Source organism: Chaetodon trifascialis, chromosome 2 (genome assembly GCF_039877785.1).
Source record: "Chaetodon trifascialis isolate fChaTrf1 chromosome 2, fChaTrf1.hap1, whole genome shotgun sequence".
Taxonomy (NCBI): domain Eukaryota; kingdom Metazoa; phylum Chordata; class Actinopteri; order Chaetodontiformes; family Chaetodontidae; genus Chaetodon; species Chaetodon trifascialis.
Window position 1 is genome coordinate 16,521,576 of NC_092057.1, and position 16,789 is coordinate 16,538,364.

Here is a 16,789-nt window from a genome sequence, read left to right on the forward strand (position 1 = left end):
GAGCTTTGGGGAGGGGTTGCACCACAACGATTTCTGGTTCAAGTGAGGACTGAGGAGCAAGGAAGTGGGAAACACAAGGAAACACATGGGAACACTGGAGGAGCTACTGTGATTATTGTTGGTGGTTTTCCCTTGCTGTTCAAACTCTCTATGGTCGCCTCCACTTTGTCATGTTCACCAGTTCCTGATTTTCTCCTGACAAAGTCATTTGATGGTGAAATGGTACATTTTTATCCTGTTGTCTGCATCTGCTCCCTTGTCCTGTGTTTGTTGCGAGTGTTCCTCATCTGGATTCGCGCCTGTGTTCCTCGTGCTGTACTGGTTTGTTATTAATTATTTGTATTTCTCCTTTGTTCTTGGATTTTGCCCCAGCCTGCTCCCTCAGCTTTGGTTGCTTGCCTGTTTTGTTTGACTGGAATCAGCTTTTGTTATGAAAGCTCACTTTCTGTTTCGTATCCTGTATCTCGGTCTTTTAGAACTGCCGAACACAGCAAAAGTAAAGGTTTCTATGGCAGCTGGGGTTGTTAGTGGACCGGCTCAACAGGGAAAAACAGCTGCAGAAAGGACATGAGAAGGGTTGCTTTGTTGAAGTCTGATGATGTCTTGGCTGAGCTTATATGGCCCATGCAGTGAAATGCAATGAAAGTCATATAAAAATGGCACTGAATTAGCATATTACAGCAGCCTTTATGTTTTTCTGTTGTTGTTGTTACATCCTATCACAGCTTGTGTTGCAGAAATAATTCATTACTACAAAAAAACACATTAACACAATTAAGAGGCAACAGTCATTAAAATTTAACGAATGCTCCATGAGTTTCACACCCTTTATTAATCAGTCACAGCAGTGTACTGACAACAGCAGTTGGTCACTCAGTTTTTCCTCACTATTAACACAGACACCTACTTAGCATATTAGTGTTATATTTGTGATTGTCTGCCTTTACACCCAACTCAAGTCTGTGAGATAGAAATATAAATATATGTAAACGACAACCATCATTCACAAACACTCCAGCATTGCATTCTCTCTAGTACATTTATTTTGATGCCAAGCTTTAGAAACCCCCCCCCCGCTGTTTTCTCTGATATCTCTGCACTTTTCTGTCAGCATTTTTTATCCACCAGTAGCAGCTTTTCTGTGAGTCATCATTTCAGTAACAGCCACACAAGAGCTGGAAGAGGTGACTGCAGCCTTGTAAAAAGTTCTGTTCTGACAGTGATGAAATAAAATGCACTCACATTATAATAATAGTTGATAGAATAATACTATCTATTCTGTGAAGCACTTTCGGCTGCGTCCTTGCCTAGTGTGATATAAGAGAAGTCCTTAAACAGGATAATAACATTATTTTATAGTGAGGGTATGACAGTGCTTTCAAAGCAATGCAAGCGTGTTGCTAGGAAAAATAACCAAATAATCAGTATGCTAACTACAATTCATATTTATGTCGCATACATAATTTAATGCTGATGAAGCAAAAAGACCCAGTCTTGGGCTTCATCAGGCATGCTTCTGGATGAACGAGGTAATATATCTTAGGACATGGTGTTCATTTCACAAAGTTCATGAGATCAGAGGGTTCATTTATTGCTGGTCCAGCACACATGAGGAACCTCAAACTGTCAAACTTTCTCCAGTACTGCTCCAGACACCTGAAAGCTGATGCAGCGCCCACAGTAGCCGTCTCTGGTTTATCATTGTCTTGTTCAAGTGAAGGTGAGTTTAAAGTGCCATATTATCATGACAGAGACAGTGCACAGGGGCAGCCTTCGCCTCAGTTGTAGCTGGAGGGAACCATATTTGGGCCTCGATAGCTGCTAATAATAAGGTTTGAACTTCAGAAAAAGATTGAGGGAGTGATGTGCTTTCATGATGTCGATTCACAGATTCCAGGATTTGCTTGCGTGTGCCTGAGAGACCCATTGTGTGAGATGTATAATGGGCTAATGGGTCTGCAGAATCCAGGGCAGGAAGGGAAGGTAATTGGATGATATGACTTTGAAAGTAGCTGTAATTGGCTAACATCAGAGGTGCAACACAGGAAAGCTAGATTGTAATTGTTAGCTTTGACTTTAGAGGTATGGGCAGGGGGTAGAAACTAATTAGCTTAAGGCACTTTAGAACCCTAGGTGTGCTCGTAACCTGGTCAATTTGATTTCAGGACGGAGATTGGAAAGGTTTTTAATTGGCTAAAGTCCTATTCCACCTGAGGTACAGTAAAGCAATATTGAGCATTGCTTTGTGATGAATGTAGGTGGGAACCTTTTTTGTCTATCATTACAACGATAGTGTGTCTCGCTAGACTCAATAGAATTAGCAGTTCCACACAGTCTTAGTTTCAGAGGAGGGTTGTCCTTTCATTGGCCCTAATTATGTTTCATGGAAATGTTGACTACAGTAAACAAATGCCTGTATTATGGCTCAATGAAGGATAACAGTAAAAATCTTGCAGTACTCAAGATTAAAAAGAGTGCAGTTCCTGAAGTTTACTGTATGCTCTGAGAAAAGTTGTGTGTTCTGGTATTAAAAGAAAGAAATTAGTTTGTGTTTTGCTTATTTATCAACAATCATTACAACACAGGTTTTCAATTTGTAGCACAGAACATTGCTTATGTTGGTTATGATACCAGTGTACTCATCAAGATAATTGCTGAGACCTCAGAACACAGCTAAACAGTGTGAAATTTAAGCCCAACAGGACAAGAAATACAAGTGTTCAGACATACGCTGCAAACCAAAAGTGAGCAGATGATGATGATGTTGCCCAAATACCCTTATTGCATAAGAAAATGGTGAATGTGGGTAGCTGTGACAAGTCCACGTGTGATGGATTTCAAGACCAGACAGTTTGGGTAATGATTTTATCATTTGTCATTAATTTGGATTGTTTGGTTTGGTTTGTTGACAGTGTATCAATCATACACATGTACAATATCATCATAACCAACAGCACAGATCGCTGGAGTAATGTAAATTAAACCCACACTGTGATAAAGTGTATGGTTTTCCTTGGACTGACATTTTGTTCATTTTTGTTCTCCAGTTAAGAGAGATATACTTTGCAGCGTGTTATATTTTCTAATGACATGTTGCAGAAGTAGCATATTTTAGGAGCATCTCATAAGGGAAAGACAGAAGGAACTGTCTGTCTTTGGGACACAATCTCTCTCCTTAGGGAAAGATGGAAAAACTCTCCCAATATACAGTAGCTGTCAATGAGGTGGGTGCGGCCCATGTTAAAGCCCCCCATGTTAAAGGGAAAAAGAACATTCTATACGTACATACCAACAGTGTTACCACTTCATATATTTAAGACACATTCTCCCCAGAGTTGTGAACTGTTTGAGTTCGGAGGATGTTAATACCTGATTCTTAATTCTACACTGTGCTTCACAGAGGTCCCCCAGACATTATTAGTTATGAAGTAATAAAAGAGAGATAAGCATGCTACAAATGTCAAAGACCACCAGTGCTGTGCCTGTGAGCGTTTGCTGCTTGTACCAGTTCAACACGACTGCAATTTATTTCCAAATCTGTATTATAATTGCCTTAAAATAGTAAGAATAAGTGCTCCTTCTAAAATATATACCCTTGAGGACTTTTTTCCGCAACATGCTCTCTGAAAACATGTACTGACTTAGATTGTGAGTGAGCCAGTTCCAATGTTGAGGAAAAGGAAAGTCAAGATCACCCCCTGGTTTACAGCTTGGATCTTGGAGCAGCTAATAGCCTCTGCTCTGAGCACTGTGCAATATTTATGGTGTCAAATCAACAGAGAAAATCATCTCCTGTTTTAGTCCTTACACCTCTTTACACAGAGGTCAGCAAGGCACCGTTCTCTGAGGTCTAAGTGGCTCATGAAAGAACCTGTCAATCACACACCAAATGCACCACTCAGGGAAGAGCAAGGTTTTCATTTACAGTGTGAAAAATGGCACCATCTGTGACCAGTGGGCAGCTGTTTGGAGCTGTGCCCTCGGACCAGGAAATAAACATCGGGGAAGCACTGACATTTTGAAATGCTGACACCAAGCCCACTGATACAATTAGCACATATTTACTGACTGAGTGTTGAAAATTTGAGAGTACGTTTCCTCCATCCAGTCAAATGGGCTCAAACGCCATTACAGCCTGCACACTCCCATGATACCCCCACTCATGATTTTTCACTTATGTTGTCTGATAAGACCTCCTCTCAGGACTGTCTGGGCGCACGCTTGATTGACATGTCCCTCACTCTCCTGTCAGTTTTGGAGCACCTGTAAGGGCGGGACAGCTTACACCTTCATGATTCTTATTAGCTCACACATCTTAAGTTTCTCAGGAAAATCCTAGCGTAATTGTGGCCAATATCAGCATTAAGTGTTGGGGTCAGTGAACACACCTGTGAAGGTGCAGGACCTTTAACAGATTTCTGGCTCCTGTCATCAATCTGCCCTGTAAGCAAGTCAATGTTTTGGAAAAATTGAATGGCCATGAGATGATCAAATGGCTGTGAAAGGACTCTAGTTTCACAGGCTTTTCCTCTGAGTTATGTGGAATGACAATTTTCTCACTGTGTGGGTGTCTGACAATCCCACATGTTGCACGTGATATATGTGCTTGAGTGTATGCACAAACATGCACACGCTCAGAATAAGAAAATGTGGAAGCGTACTTTGGTGTGTTTGCATTGTGACCTGGGACCAGTCAGAAATAAAGGCCGTATGTCCACAAGCTGTTTCCATCTCACTCTGTCGATCATTTGTCGCATGAACTTCATACTTCTGCTATGTTTCCTAAAAACTTTCTCCAAGCAAACCAGTGCAGCAAATGTGTTTGTGTATGTGTGTGTGGGAGAGAGCGACGAGACAGAGAGAGAGAGTTGGCTAATCCTTTTCACTTAGCAGCAGAGTGTCATTGACTGTCATTGACAACAGAGCAGATACCCCAGGCCACCGCACTCTTCCCCTGGTGGCCGATGTACACAACAACAGTAACAGCAATAACAACGACATCAAGCTGCTCTCGCTCTCTGAGCCTGACAAGAACAACGACTGGAGGGCATTCCCGCTGCCAAGGTGACTTCTGCTGGCTAAGTGTGAGTGGTGTGTGTGAGTGTGTGACAAATTGTATAAAGAGAATGTGGACATAGAGAGTGAAAACAACAGACGTTGAAAGAAAAAGACAACACTTGCACATTACCCAAACATACTTTGGTTCCTTGATTTGATTCATTGCTTATGAATAAAGATGCACTTCAGTGTGTCTGCAAGGTGTAGAGGTAATATTCCACAATTACCAATGACTAATGGCGTGGATGATGGTGCTTTCACTTTGTAGGAATATATGAATATAAGATCAATATATAAGAATTTCATTATGTGTCAAACTTGTGCTCTCTAACTATTTTCAGTCACTTTAGCTTCACCATTTCAAATATAACACAACGTAACAGGCTTTTAATACAGATACCAATTCCTCAGTCCCGTTGCACTAGAGGATGCACCAACTTTTCCACCACGGCCGAGCTCTGACTGAAATATGTTTTGACTCTTATTTGAATTTCCAGGGTTTCAATGTGCAAATTGCATAAAACAGATAGATGGAAATGCTCTTCATGCCTTTAAATCTTGCCCTGAAGTATTTTTTTTTTCTTTTGTTGAGTATCTAATGAACACAAATCATCTATTTTAGACATTGCCTAACCTGAACCAAGTAGTTTGACAAAACTCAAATCTCAGCACAAGGTCAACATAATGGGAGTTTTCCCAGAGCTTTCAGCCACATCCCCTTGCCTTCATCAGCAGATGGTGTTTGCCATGGAAATGATTCAGCTGTTTATTACATCATTTCAATCAGGAGAGACTTATCTGAAACACACGTAAAAAATGACCAAATGAATTCACTTGACATGTGGCCATAATGACAATTAATTGACAAAAGTTGAGTCTTTGGCGATTAGACCCCATTGTGACATCATCCTAAGGGGGTAGTGATGCCACGGGTTGTACAGAATGACCCACGTCAAACTAAATTAGGTTCAGTTTGTGTCTTAGCCTAAGCTTCAGAAGCAAGTACTGCTAACAGTGGAAGGCTATGCTGATGATGCTAACTGCTAATAGGTAACAAACTTTGACTTTGTAGAAGCTAAATGCTGGATTAACCCATGTTGAGGCTGAAACTCACATCACTCTGATAGATGATCTGACTCGTGTTTAAAAACTCAACGTTTAGACGCAGAATTACATTGATGTTCACTGGCATTCAGAAAAAAAAGGTCAAGATGTGTTTTGCAGGTCAGATCGCAAACTGCTGACACTGAAATATGTGCGACATGTGCAAACCATCATATTCTGACAGGTTTGTCAGGTCTTATGTTAGATGTAAATAGCACCATCACAACTCCTCAACACAGTATTATACCAACCCGTCCTCCACCTACAGTGTGCTGCAGGCAGACTCATGACCAGGTGGGTCTGCCCTGATGATGCTGGATCATCTGTCTCTTGTTGTCGTGAACATCAAAGAAGATCTTGTTCACTGAGATGGAAAATATGACCTTGACAGTACCTGAAAGTAACTTCATCCAGTCTGACAAGTAGCTGTCCTCTGTCCTCAACAAGCTTAGTCTGGAAAATGCTGAGCCTCTCCTTATCCTGCCTCTACAAAACCTCCCTAACTGCATTCAGAAAATTCAATTAAAACACTACACATCTCCTGAAAACCCCGGTGTGATCCTGTTAACATGTTCTGTGTCCTGTGAGTCCATGATCCTGTGTATTAGTCTCCTGGTTCTCTCAGCTTGTCGACTGTAACTCCCTGGTTTCAGCCTTCATCCCTGGCGCAGGGAAATACTCTGAGCTAAACTGAACTTGGCATGCTCTTTGATACTTCAATACTACCTCTACTACTCGCTGCAACTCAAGGTCTGTTTGTTTAGCATCTATGACAGATGAAGAGAGTCATAGTGACAGCAGACAAGAATCAAACATGGTTACGCTAAGACCAGATCAACTTTGTGGAAGATGACTTAAAAAAAAAGAGCCAATCACATGCCATTTCCAACAGTATGTAGCGCTATAATGTAGTTAGAGCTATGTATGTTGTATTATTCAGTTATATCGAGGAAGAATTTTTCTACAGGCTAGTTCTTTCCCCCTTGCTTTCAGTCTTTATGCTAAGCAAAGCTAACCATTTCCTGTCTCCAGCTGCATGCTTAAGAGATAGATGTGAGAGTAGTATCGATCTTATCATCAAGCACTGCGCAAAGGCGTGTTTTCAAACATGTCAACTTAATTAAGGAAATTTGGATTTGGTTCTGCTTTTATCTCCAACTGTCGCCCTCGCTGATGTACACAATGTGCACGATAGAAAACATGGCAGATATAACAGAATGAAACTCAGATCAGCCCTCAGATTTAAGAAATATACGACTCAAATCCAAATTTTCATCATATATAAAAAAACAAACTTTGGTTGGTGTTTTGGTTATTCAATAAGATTTTTTGTATAGCACCTTTCATACAAAGAGTCAAGAGAAAGCGTTTCACAAACAAGAGAGTAAAAACAAAGAACCACTTTCAGCTCCACGTGTGCAGTTAACAAAGGTTAACAGGTATAATAAATGTTCTGCACCATGTCAAGAAATAATGAAATAAAAAGACACCAGTTTACAAAAGGGCCAACTCTCACAAATTCATAACAATAAACCAATACATTTATGTTAGAATACATCTGGGGATTATTGATATTAAAGAGAGAAACACGTGGGCTGAAAGTGCCTCACATCTGAATAGTTTTGCATTGAGCAGTCCAGTGTGAGTTGTGAAAGTAACACAAATGTGGGCTGTATAATGGTGCTGAAGGGAAGTGAGTCTTCCTCTGTATCTGATGAACAGGAAGCTCCACTGCTGATGTGGCTGATACATGATGGAAGCAGATGCACCACAACTATGGCTGCACCCCTGACATGCTGCCCCTCGTCATTGTGTGAGTGTTTGTCATGTCAAAATAATTTCACACAAATAAGGAAATGTATATGCCGTGTATATCTTGGTCAGCTGCATAGTGTTGAATATGTTTTTTTTTGTTTTTTGTTTTTTTTTTGCTAAAACATCTCTTGTGTTTTCTTCCAGCTTTATACTCTGGAGTATATCACCAGCAGGGTCACAAGCACATTTCAGCCTCATGGACATCATTTCAGTGGGAATGAGTGTTTGTGCACTCTCAGTCTGGATGCCTGTAGCTAACATGGCAGCAGTTTCACAAAGTAATAGATGCTCTTTTAACCAAATCACACTCACTAAATAATAAAATGACCCTTGCAGTGGGCTTGCTTGCAGTCTTGTGATGCTCACTATCATATCCAGCCCATTCTCCAGAAAAACATCTGCACAGGTCGTCTGTGCAAGTAGGCAATGATCCGGGCCCATCTTTGCAGTTATTATTAGGTGGCCATTTTAAATGACATTGCATCTCCACCTTACCATTAAAATACTACAATAATCAGTGCGATCAAGAGAATTCCTTTTGTCCACTTTGATCGCATTCAGGCTGTCCGTGGTAACTGAGCCAAAGAATAGAGACAGTCATTTTTGTTGCTTTCAGAGTGAATTGGTTCGGATTGCCCAGTGGGTTCAATCTGTTCTTTGGGTAGTTGAGCAACAGAATACACCAAGTCACATTGGAGATCTGTGGTTCTGCTCTGGGCACGTGCCACCTTTGAATAGATTGCAGAGCTGGAAGCTGAATTTAAAGAAAAATCGTTTGAATGGTTATTTCCACTCACAGCTGCTAATTCAGTGTCCTGGTGGTAGGAATAGTTAGCGTAGAGACTGTCTGGGTCTGCAGAGAAGTAGAGGGTCGAGCCCCTCGCAGGTTGTCTCACTCTTTGCTCTTCTTCAAGTCTGATGTTGTCATATTCAACATCCTTGAAATAGAAAACAGTGAGAAAAAACAAAGTATAAATAAGGTGACAAGAGCATAAAATGCATAAACGGTCTGAAGACACTACTAACACCACTAAAAATGGGACACGATCAGAATAAAACAGAATAAACGCACGCACACACGCACGCACAATAAATGAATAACTTTCAAACTTGTTTCTGAAAGTGCCACTCTGATCTGACCGCGGAGGTAATTCCTGAGCCCTAGAGCCTTTAAAGTAAAGGCAGGGTCGCTCTCATTACACACTGTTTGATATCATCTTCTTATTGAAGATGACGCCGAGATTTCCTCTGCTCTGCTGTTTCTGAAGTGATACTGGAAGATAAGGAGACAAAGTTTATTCTGACCTGTGTGTGATCTGTGCAGCGTCTGGGCTGATACTGATAACTTCTGATGTGTCTGAATTTAGTGACATCCACTTTTGATGGATGTCACTTTGACACCCAAGATGTGTGGGTTATCAAGATGGACAGTCACGTTGAGATCTATAGAGATGCGGTTGGTGTGTGACCAGAGAATTTTAGCTTTGTAAAGATGAGGTGCCAGATTGATGATACAAGATAATCAACCCATTCTTCTTCTTCTTCTTTTTTTTTTTAAATAAGAATAATGGCAAGAAGAAGACAAATTCAAAAGTGAGGTCCAGTGCAAATATTGCAGTAATAATATTGAGTTGGACTTTTTAATAAATGAAACATAAAGCTCACCCTTTCCAAAGATTCCCTATAACAGAATGACTTTGATTAAATTTGATTTGGGCTATAATAGGAGTTGGATTAAACAGTCACAGACACAATCAGACTGCCTCTCTGACCTGCTGCACAGTGTGTTGTTTCAGAGCTCAATGGCGGAAAGTGAATGGAAAGTACTGGTAACAAAGGATGTAGGCGGACCTTCCTCATACCGGACTTTCCAACTCATGTTGTTACTGCTGAGAAAAGAGTTTAGAGCTTGTGTTTAGGCACCAAAACTACTTGGTTAGCTTTAGTTAAAAACACGGTTTATGTTAATAGCTTTATTGTTGCGTGCTTTATGTAACTATAAAGTAAGTTGAATTAAAATAAACATTGACTTTTGGTTTCTCATGGAACGTGAACAGCGATCTCCTTGGTGAGGGTCCTGTGCTTGTTTGACCCATCCATCCGCCCAACCACCTCCATCTGCAAGCTTTCTAGCTTTTTGGACTACGTCACCTGGTTTCCTCCTTCGCTTCAGTCAGAATTACTACAGCCACCAGTGGTTGCCGCCTAACAAAAGGCATAAATATGGCTAATAATAAGCTACTTGCATTGTCAACCTATATGGCTGATTTTGGTGGATGGGCTCATTTTATTTTTTGATGTTTTTTGCAAAAACCAAACATTTCCAAGTGTTCTTTGTGTTTAGCGACCCTGAGCTTCACATTGTGATGGTGTCCTAAACAGTGTTAAAATATGAACACCAGAGTTGCAAGAGAAAATGCCTTGACCTCACTCAAGCAAGTTTCTGTGGGGGAGTCAACAGAAACCAAAGTAAATGAAACTCACCTCTCGTGCGTCTTCTTGTTCTGAAAAGACACAGGACGACATCTGTTAATATATCTGGTGGAGGCTGATGTTGCTGTATACTATATGCAATGTGTCTGGTAGTTTGTGGGTCTTACTCAGCTGTTTCATCATCATCTTACTCATAAGCGTCAGTAGTACCATCAGTATGGGCATTAGAACACTGACACCAACAACCAAATATGGGACACTTCCTGCCATGAAAAGACGAAGGCATGCCAAAAAAACAAAGAAACAAAATCATTATCACAGCTTGCTCCTCACATCCTGCTTTCTAGAAGTGAATCTTCGAAGAAAAACTTTTCACAGGTCAAGCCAATGCTGACTTCATAAATGACCTGAACTGAAGAAAATGCAGAAAGATCAAATTGGACTTAATGGTTCTGAGTATTAAAAGTTGAGGTGGCTGATAATTTTCAAAAATCATAAGATACTGACAGCTGGGCATCTGAACACTGGATGTTTATTTCATCAGATTCTTTCAAAATTTGGAAACAGGATATTTTCCTGATGCACTATTAATCGAATTTGTAAGTATATTTATCTTCATTCATCAATCAGCAATGGTTTCCACTATATTTCATGACTGTGATGTTCATACTGTTAAACATCACAACAATAGTATAGCTAATAAGCCCTGCACTCACGATTTATACTATGCATTGCTACTTCCATTACCGTTCCATTACCAAATATATACATCTATATAAAGGAATATATATGTAAGTACAGACGTGTGTTCATACCAGCTCCTTGTGCTGCTGATGCAGGAGTTGTTGTAGAATGGATGATGTATGATGTGGAAGTATCAGGAATGATATCTGTGCTGCTTGAAGACACCGTGGAGCTGGTTACATCAAATGCTTTTGGAGTTGTCTTGGGACCTGAACACTCAGCAGAAAATAACAGACAGAATATCATAATCGACTTTTGGACAGTTATTACTTTTGACAAAGGAGAGGTATTTTTTAAAGAAAGGACTGAGGAGCGTAAACTTACCATCTGTAACTTTAAGATTCACCTCTATCAGTGCATCACGGCCAAACCTCTCTACTCCACAATAATATCTCTTTGAGTCTGACTTTTGGAGATTAGTGAAGGTGACAAATGCACCTGCTGCACTGTTAACTATTTGTATCCCATTCCTGTGTTTAGTCTGTCCAATGGCTGCTTTGACGATGATGTGTTTGTCTGTCGAGCATGGAGCTTCACAGAAGTACTTAACGTTAGATTTTACATCAGTGAAAGTGTTCCAGTAGGAGCATTTGATTGTCACATTTTGCCCAACATGTCCCTTTATGTTGAGAGAAGTCACCCCTACAACAGTCAGAGCTACAAGCAGACATAAAGGAAACATTGTCATTATGTCAGTTCATAAACAAATTCAGATATGCACACATCTTATTTTATTGTCTATTTCAATGTTCATGATGACAAAACGTCACTTTTTTCAAAAACTGAACGACTAAATGACTCAAAGCAAACACAAAAAAATCATCTAACAGCTGCAGGATTTATGGACAAGTTACAGTAAGTGTGATTATAAAGGAGATAAACTCACCAGAAAGAAGACAAGAGTACGCATAAAATGTTATCATAGTGAAAATAAAGTGCAAAGAAAACTAAGCAAGTGGACAGGAATCATCAGGTCAACCCAACCACAGGCTTTGCAAGCTCCTTCCTCTTACACCTTCAAACTTTGACGCTCCTCCCTTTCTCACTCACTCACTCACACACAAACACACACACACACACCCACACACACACACACACACACACACAGAGAGAGAGAGAGAGAGAGAGAGAGAGACTGAAACCTGTCAGCATGTCAAGATGCACCAATTTAAAACAGAAAGTATTCACAGCATGCCTATCATTTCATTACATTTTTTTTCTTTTGTCGTATGTAACACAAATTCATGGCAAATAAAAACACAGAAGGCCGAGTTTCTTTTGGGTGCAGTCATTATATCATATTATTACAGGAAATAACATCCGTTCATACAAGCAAGTAATGAATTTAGAATGAACCATTTGGAGAAAAACATCACAAACTTCATGCCTAATTCCAACCATAACCCTGGCCTGAGTAAAAGCAAACAACAAGTGTGCACACTTGTGTGTTAATTTGAATGAATCCAACTCAATGAGCTGCTCTTTGTATCCTCGGACATCACCTCCAGAGCAGCATTCTGAGAGAACGGCATTAATAAGATTTGTAGCTGCAGGCCGGAGTGAATAAACAGCTCATTCTCCATTTATAGCACAATGAAACAATAAGCTGAAGTCATTATTATTATCATCAACATTCTTTCGTGTGATAATGATGAAACAGCTCCTGCAGTGATCATTGTGACATAGATGTGGAGTCACAGACGGTTTGGGTGCTTTTGAGAGACCTGTAGACTTCTTCATCCTTCATAAATAGGTGTAGTGACTGGTAGACTCCATCAGTATCTGCAGGGCCCTGTGAGGACATAATGTGTTTGATTTATGCTGATGATTTATTTATTAGACTCCGACCAAATTGAAATGGTAAAAGAAAACATTCTATCAAAATGTCATTGAAATTGAAAGACAATGCACTGGTGCAACATCTCTCCAAATGGCACAAATTATCAAAGTGATCATTTAAATAATAGTAAGTTTTCTAATTTTGTAGTCCATATCTATATGAAGATATGTGAATTTCTCTCTCTGAGGATCAATGAAGTCATATCTTAGATTCCGCTTATCTTGAGATACAGCTGGTGACACACACACAAATAAAATACCAAGTTTTTCATGAGGGGCAGCAGTAAATGTTTTAATCGGGGTACAAAGTCTCTGGGTTTTCTATATAACGCCAGCAGCCCACATTGCACTTCAGGTATTGCAGCTAAACATGTGTACACAACATTAACTGTTGCCAGATGTAGTCACTGTGTTGATGACAGTGTTACTATTTACTGCTTGTCTTAAAAAGAGAAGTTACAGATGAAAAAGATAAAATAAAATGCACATTTACATGAAGACATTTTAGAGATGAACTTTGTTTTGCTTGAGGAAAGAATATTTGGCTTCCAGTGCAATGAGTGATGTCAATAAAACAAGTCAAGGTGTCCAGCTACGACAGGTCTTATTTCAAGGAATTCTTGTTTTGTGTAGTAAATTCAATCATAAACCAACTGACAGTCAACACAAGGAATGGATTAATTTAAATTATTCCTATTTCTAGATAACAAGGCTCCACACAGACCAAAGCCTGAATAGTCTGACCAACTGATTTTGAACCTATGACTTTGAAGTCGCCACACCAGCTGATGGCTGGTAATGTTCTTCTACAGATGTGCTGTAGGACACGTTGGACAAAATCGTGCAAACAAGCAGGAGGGACGTCACAGCTGTGACAGAGAGTGATCTGCAAATATGTCATACCTGTGTCACAGGTACAAATGGATCCTCAAATATATCACTTTACGTGTTTTTGTGATGAAACTTTTTATGCATTTTTATGTGAAAGTAAAATGTGTTTACAGAGTAAGTTTATGCATGTTTGTGAATCGCTCTGTATTTTTGTGGATATGACTTTGCACAGCACAATAAAGTATGTTATAACTATTAAAGCCAAATAAAATCTTCCATACTGCTGAACCCAAGTACCTCACAGAGCCACATGCAGCTGGAGACACTGTGAACAGAGGACACTGTAAAACCGCCTTTGACGACACATTTGACCAATAATGATGAAGACTGAGACATGTAGTTCTTGCAATATTCTTGCAAATGTTAAACATATTGGTGCATTTGAGACTTTCACTCTCACACTCACTGTCAAAGAGGTAGTAAAAAAGCAATAACAATGAAAAAGATTTTTTTTCAAAGACTTGATCTATTCCATCCTGAACAGCATCAAATGAGACACAAGAAAAGAAAACAAGGGGCAGTATTTAAGCATCGGTGTGGGAGATCCAGCAGAAACAGCACTATATATGGTTGAAAATGGCAAAACTCACCTCTCCTGCGTCTGGTTGCTGGGTGTTAACAATCACTGAAAAACATGCAGGGAAGCATTTACTTATCTCACCGACCAAAATAATGGTCATTGGATGGATACTGTATGTGATAGATTACATAATGGTACAGTGGCGTTCCTGGATGTTTTGGTGTCCTACAGGCAAACTCAGCACTTTTCATAACGATTTTACCGCACTTATTGTAATGAGTTATGTTGCCATAACATGCTGTGCTAATCTCAATCCCAGTTTATTCAAGTATTTATAGAAAAACAGATGTTAAAAGTTCTATCCTTGCATATCCAACATTATTACTCTTTTAGATTTAGAGCCTCATTATGGGGGGTAAAACATTTGTCGCCTATATCATTAACCACTGCTGTATACATTTGGTTTGTGTGTCTTACTTTGTTGTTTCTTGATCACCTTCCTGGTAAGCATCAGTGCAGCCACCACTAAGATTATTATCAAAATGAAACCTGCAATCAAATATGGTCCATTGCCTGGCCAAAGAGAGAAAAAGGAGAAAGATTAGCAGGTTGATCATACTTTAAACTGCAGCTCTCTCCTCACAGAGGTAAGTCAATACCACTAATTTCTGAATGACCTGACACCTGTCAGAGGAGAGGAAATAACATGGAAACGTTTTGCTTTTATGTGATTGGTCATTTTTGTCGTGTTCTTTCCTGTTAAATATATAAATAAAATTGTTCATGTGACATGTTCAGATGAGAGGTCTTCATACCAGCTCCTTGTGCTGCTGATGCAGGAGTTGTTGTAGAATGGATGATGGATGATGTGGAAGCATCAGGAATGATATCTGTGCTGCTTGAAGACACCGTGGAGCTGGTTACATCAAATGCTTTTGGAGTTGTCTTGGGACCTGAACACTCAGCAGAAAATAACAGACAGTATATCATAATCAACTATTTGGATATTTGGACAGTTATTACTTTTCACAAAGGAGAGGTTTTTTTTTTGTTTGTTTTTTTTGAAGAAAGTAATAAAAAGCATAAACTTACCATCTGTAACTTTAAGATTCACCTCTATCAGTGGATCACGGCCAAACCTCTCTGCTCCACAATAATACCTCTTTGAGTCTGACTTTTGGAGATTAGTGAAGGTGACAAATGCATCTGCTGCACTGTTAAATAACTGTATCCCATTCCTGTGTTTAGTCTGTCCAACCGCTGCTTTGACGATGATGTGATTGTCCGTTGAGCATGGAGCTTCACAGAAGTACTTAACGTTAGATTTTACATCAGTGAAAGCGTTCCAGTCGGAGCATTTGATCGTGACTTTTTCCCCAACATGTCCCTCTATGTTGAGAGATGTCATCCCAACAACAATCAGAGCTACAAGCAGACACAAAGGAATCATTGCCATAATGTCAATGCATAAACAAATTCAGATATGCACACATCTTATTTTCTTGTCTATTTCAATGTTCATGATGACGAAACGTCACTTTTTTCAAAAACTGAATGACTAAATGACTCAAAGCAAACACAAAAAAATCATCTAACAGCCGCAGCATTTATGGACAAGTTACAGTAGTTGTGATTATAAAGGAGATAAACTCACCAGAAAGAAGACAAGAGTACGCATAAAATGTTATCATCGTGAAAATAAAGTGTAAAAAGAAAACTAAAGCAAGTGGACAGGAATCATCAGGTCAACCAAACCACAGGCTTTGCAAACTCCCCTTCGTCTTACACTTTAAAACTTTGACGCTCCTCCCTTCCTTTGAAAACACACACACACACACACACACACACACACACACACACACACACACACACACACACACACACACACACACACACACAGGAGCACGTAGCATATGGCATACTATGTAAAACTGTGCTAGTGTGAACAAAACAGCACACCATACACATAACACAGGAAGACCTACACTATCTGGCTAAAATTATTCACTCAAACATCCATTTAATTGAAATCAGGTGTTCCAATCACTTCTATGGTCACAGGTGTAAAATCAAGCACCAAGGCATGAAGACTGTTTCTACAAGCATTTGTGAAAGAATGGGTCGCTCAGGAGCTCAATGAATTCCAGTGTGGTTCTGTGATAGGATGCCACATGTGTAACAAGTCCAGTCGTGAAATTTCCTTGCTCCTAAATATTCCACAGTCAACTGTCAGTGGTACTATATCAAAGGGGAAGCGACTGGGAACGATAGCAACTCAGCCACAAGGTGGTAGGCCACGTAAAATGACGGAGCAGGGTCAGCGGATGCTGAAGCGTACAGTGCGCAGAGGTCGCCAACTTTCCGTAGAGTCAATCACTACAGACC

At 39.9% G+C, this 16,789-nt stretch overlaps 2 protein-coding genes across 2 annotated transcripts; both read right to left on the minus strand.

The window, feature by feature from the left end:
- Nucleotides 1–8,398: 8,398 nt before the first annotated feature.
- Nucleotides 8,399–12,098, minus strand: LOC139348189 (CMRF35-like molecule 5). The gene is made up of 6 exons (XM_070988160.1): nucleotides 12,041–12,098; nucleotides 11,479–11,811; nucleotides 11,226–11,363; nucleotides 10,578–10,673; nucleotides 10,462–10,481; nucleotides 8,399–8,915 (listed from the first exon to the last, which is right to left on the minus strand). Exons 1-6 carry the CDS (start codon nucleotides 12,075–12,077, stop codon nucleotides 8,535–8,537), a joined length of 1,005 nt encoding a protein of 334 aa, XP_070844261.1. The 5' UTR covers nucleotides 12,078–12,098; the 3' UTR covers nucleotides 8,399–8,534.
- A 728-nt stretch (nucleotides 12,099–12,826) lies between these two features.
- Nucleotides 12,827–16,095, minus strand: LOC139336807 (CMRF35-like molecule 1). Its single transcript, XM_070971050.1, has 6 exons — nucleotides 16,059–16,095; nucleotides 15,499–15,829; nucleotides 15,220–15,371; nucleotides 14,882–14,977; nucleotides 14,475–14,509; nucleotides 12,827–12,946 (listed from the first exon to the last, which is right to left on the minus strand). The coding sequence occupies exons 1-6, from the start codon at nucleotides 16,093–16,095 to the stop codon at nucleotides 12,827–12,829; spliced, it is 771 nt and encodes a 256-aa protein (XP_070827151.1).
- Between the last annotated feature and the right edge of the window lie 694 nt (nucleotides 16,096–16,789).

Excerpts from the sequence above, each read along its gene's own strand:
- LOC139348189 (XM_070988160.1), bottom strand. The coding sequence starts at position 12,077 with ATGATAACATTTTATGCGTACTCTTGTCTTCTTTCTG. Across the intron at positions 10,674-11,225 it reads ATCAGCAGCACAAGGAGCTG|GAAGTGTCCCATATTTGGTT; the intron begins GTATGAACACAC and ends TTTTCATGGCAG. Across the intron at positions 10,482-10,577 it reads GATGATGATGAAACAGCTGA|AACAAGAAGACGCACGAGAG; the intron begins GTAAGACCCACA and ends GTGTCTTTTCAG.
- LOC139336807 (XM_070971050.1), bottom strand. The coding sequence starts at position 16,095 with ATGATAACATTTTATGCGTACTCTTGTCTTCTTTCTG. Across the intron at positions 15,830-16,058 it reads GTACTCTTGTCTTCTTTCTG|CTCTGATTGTTGTTGGGATG; the intron begins GTGAGTTTATCT and ends GTCTGCTTGTAG. Across the intron at positions 14,978-15,219 it reads ATCAGCAGCACAAGGAGCTG|GCAATGGACCATATTTGATT; the intron begins GTATGAAGACCT and ends CTCTTTGGCCAG.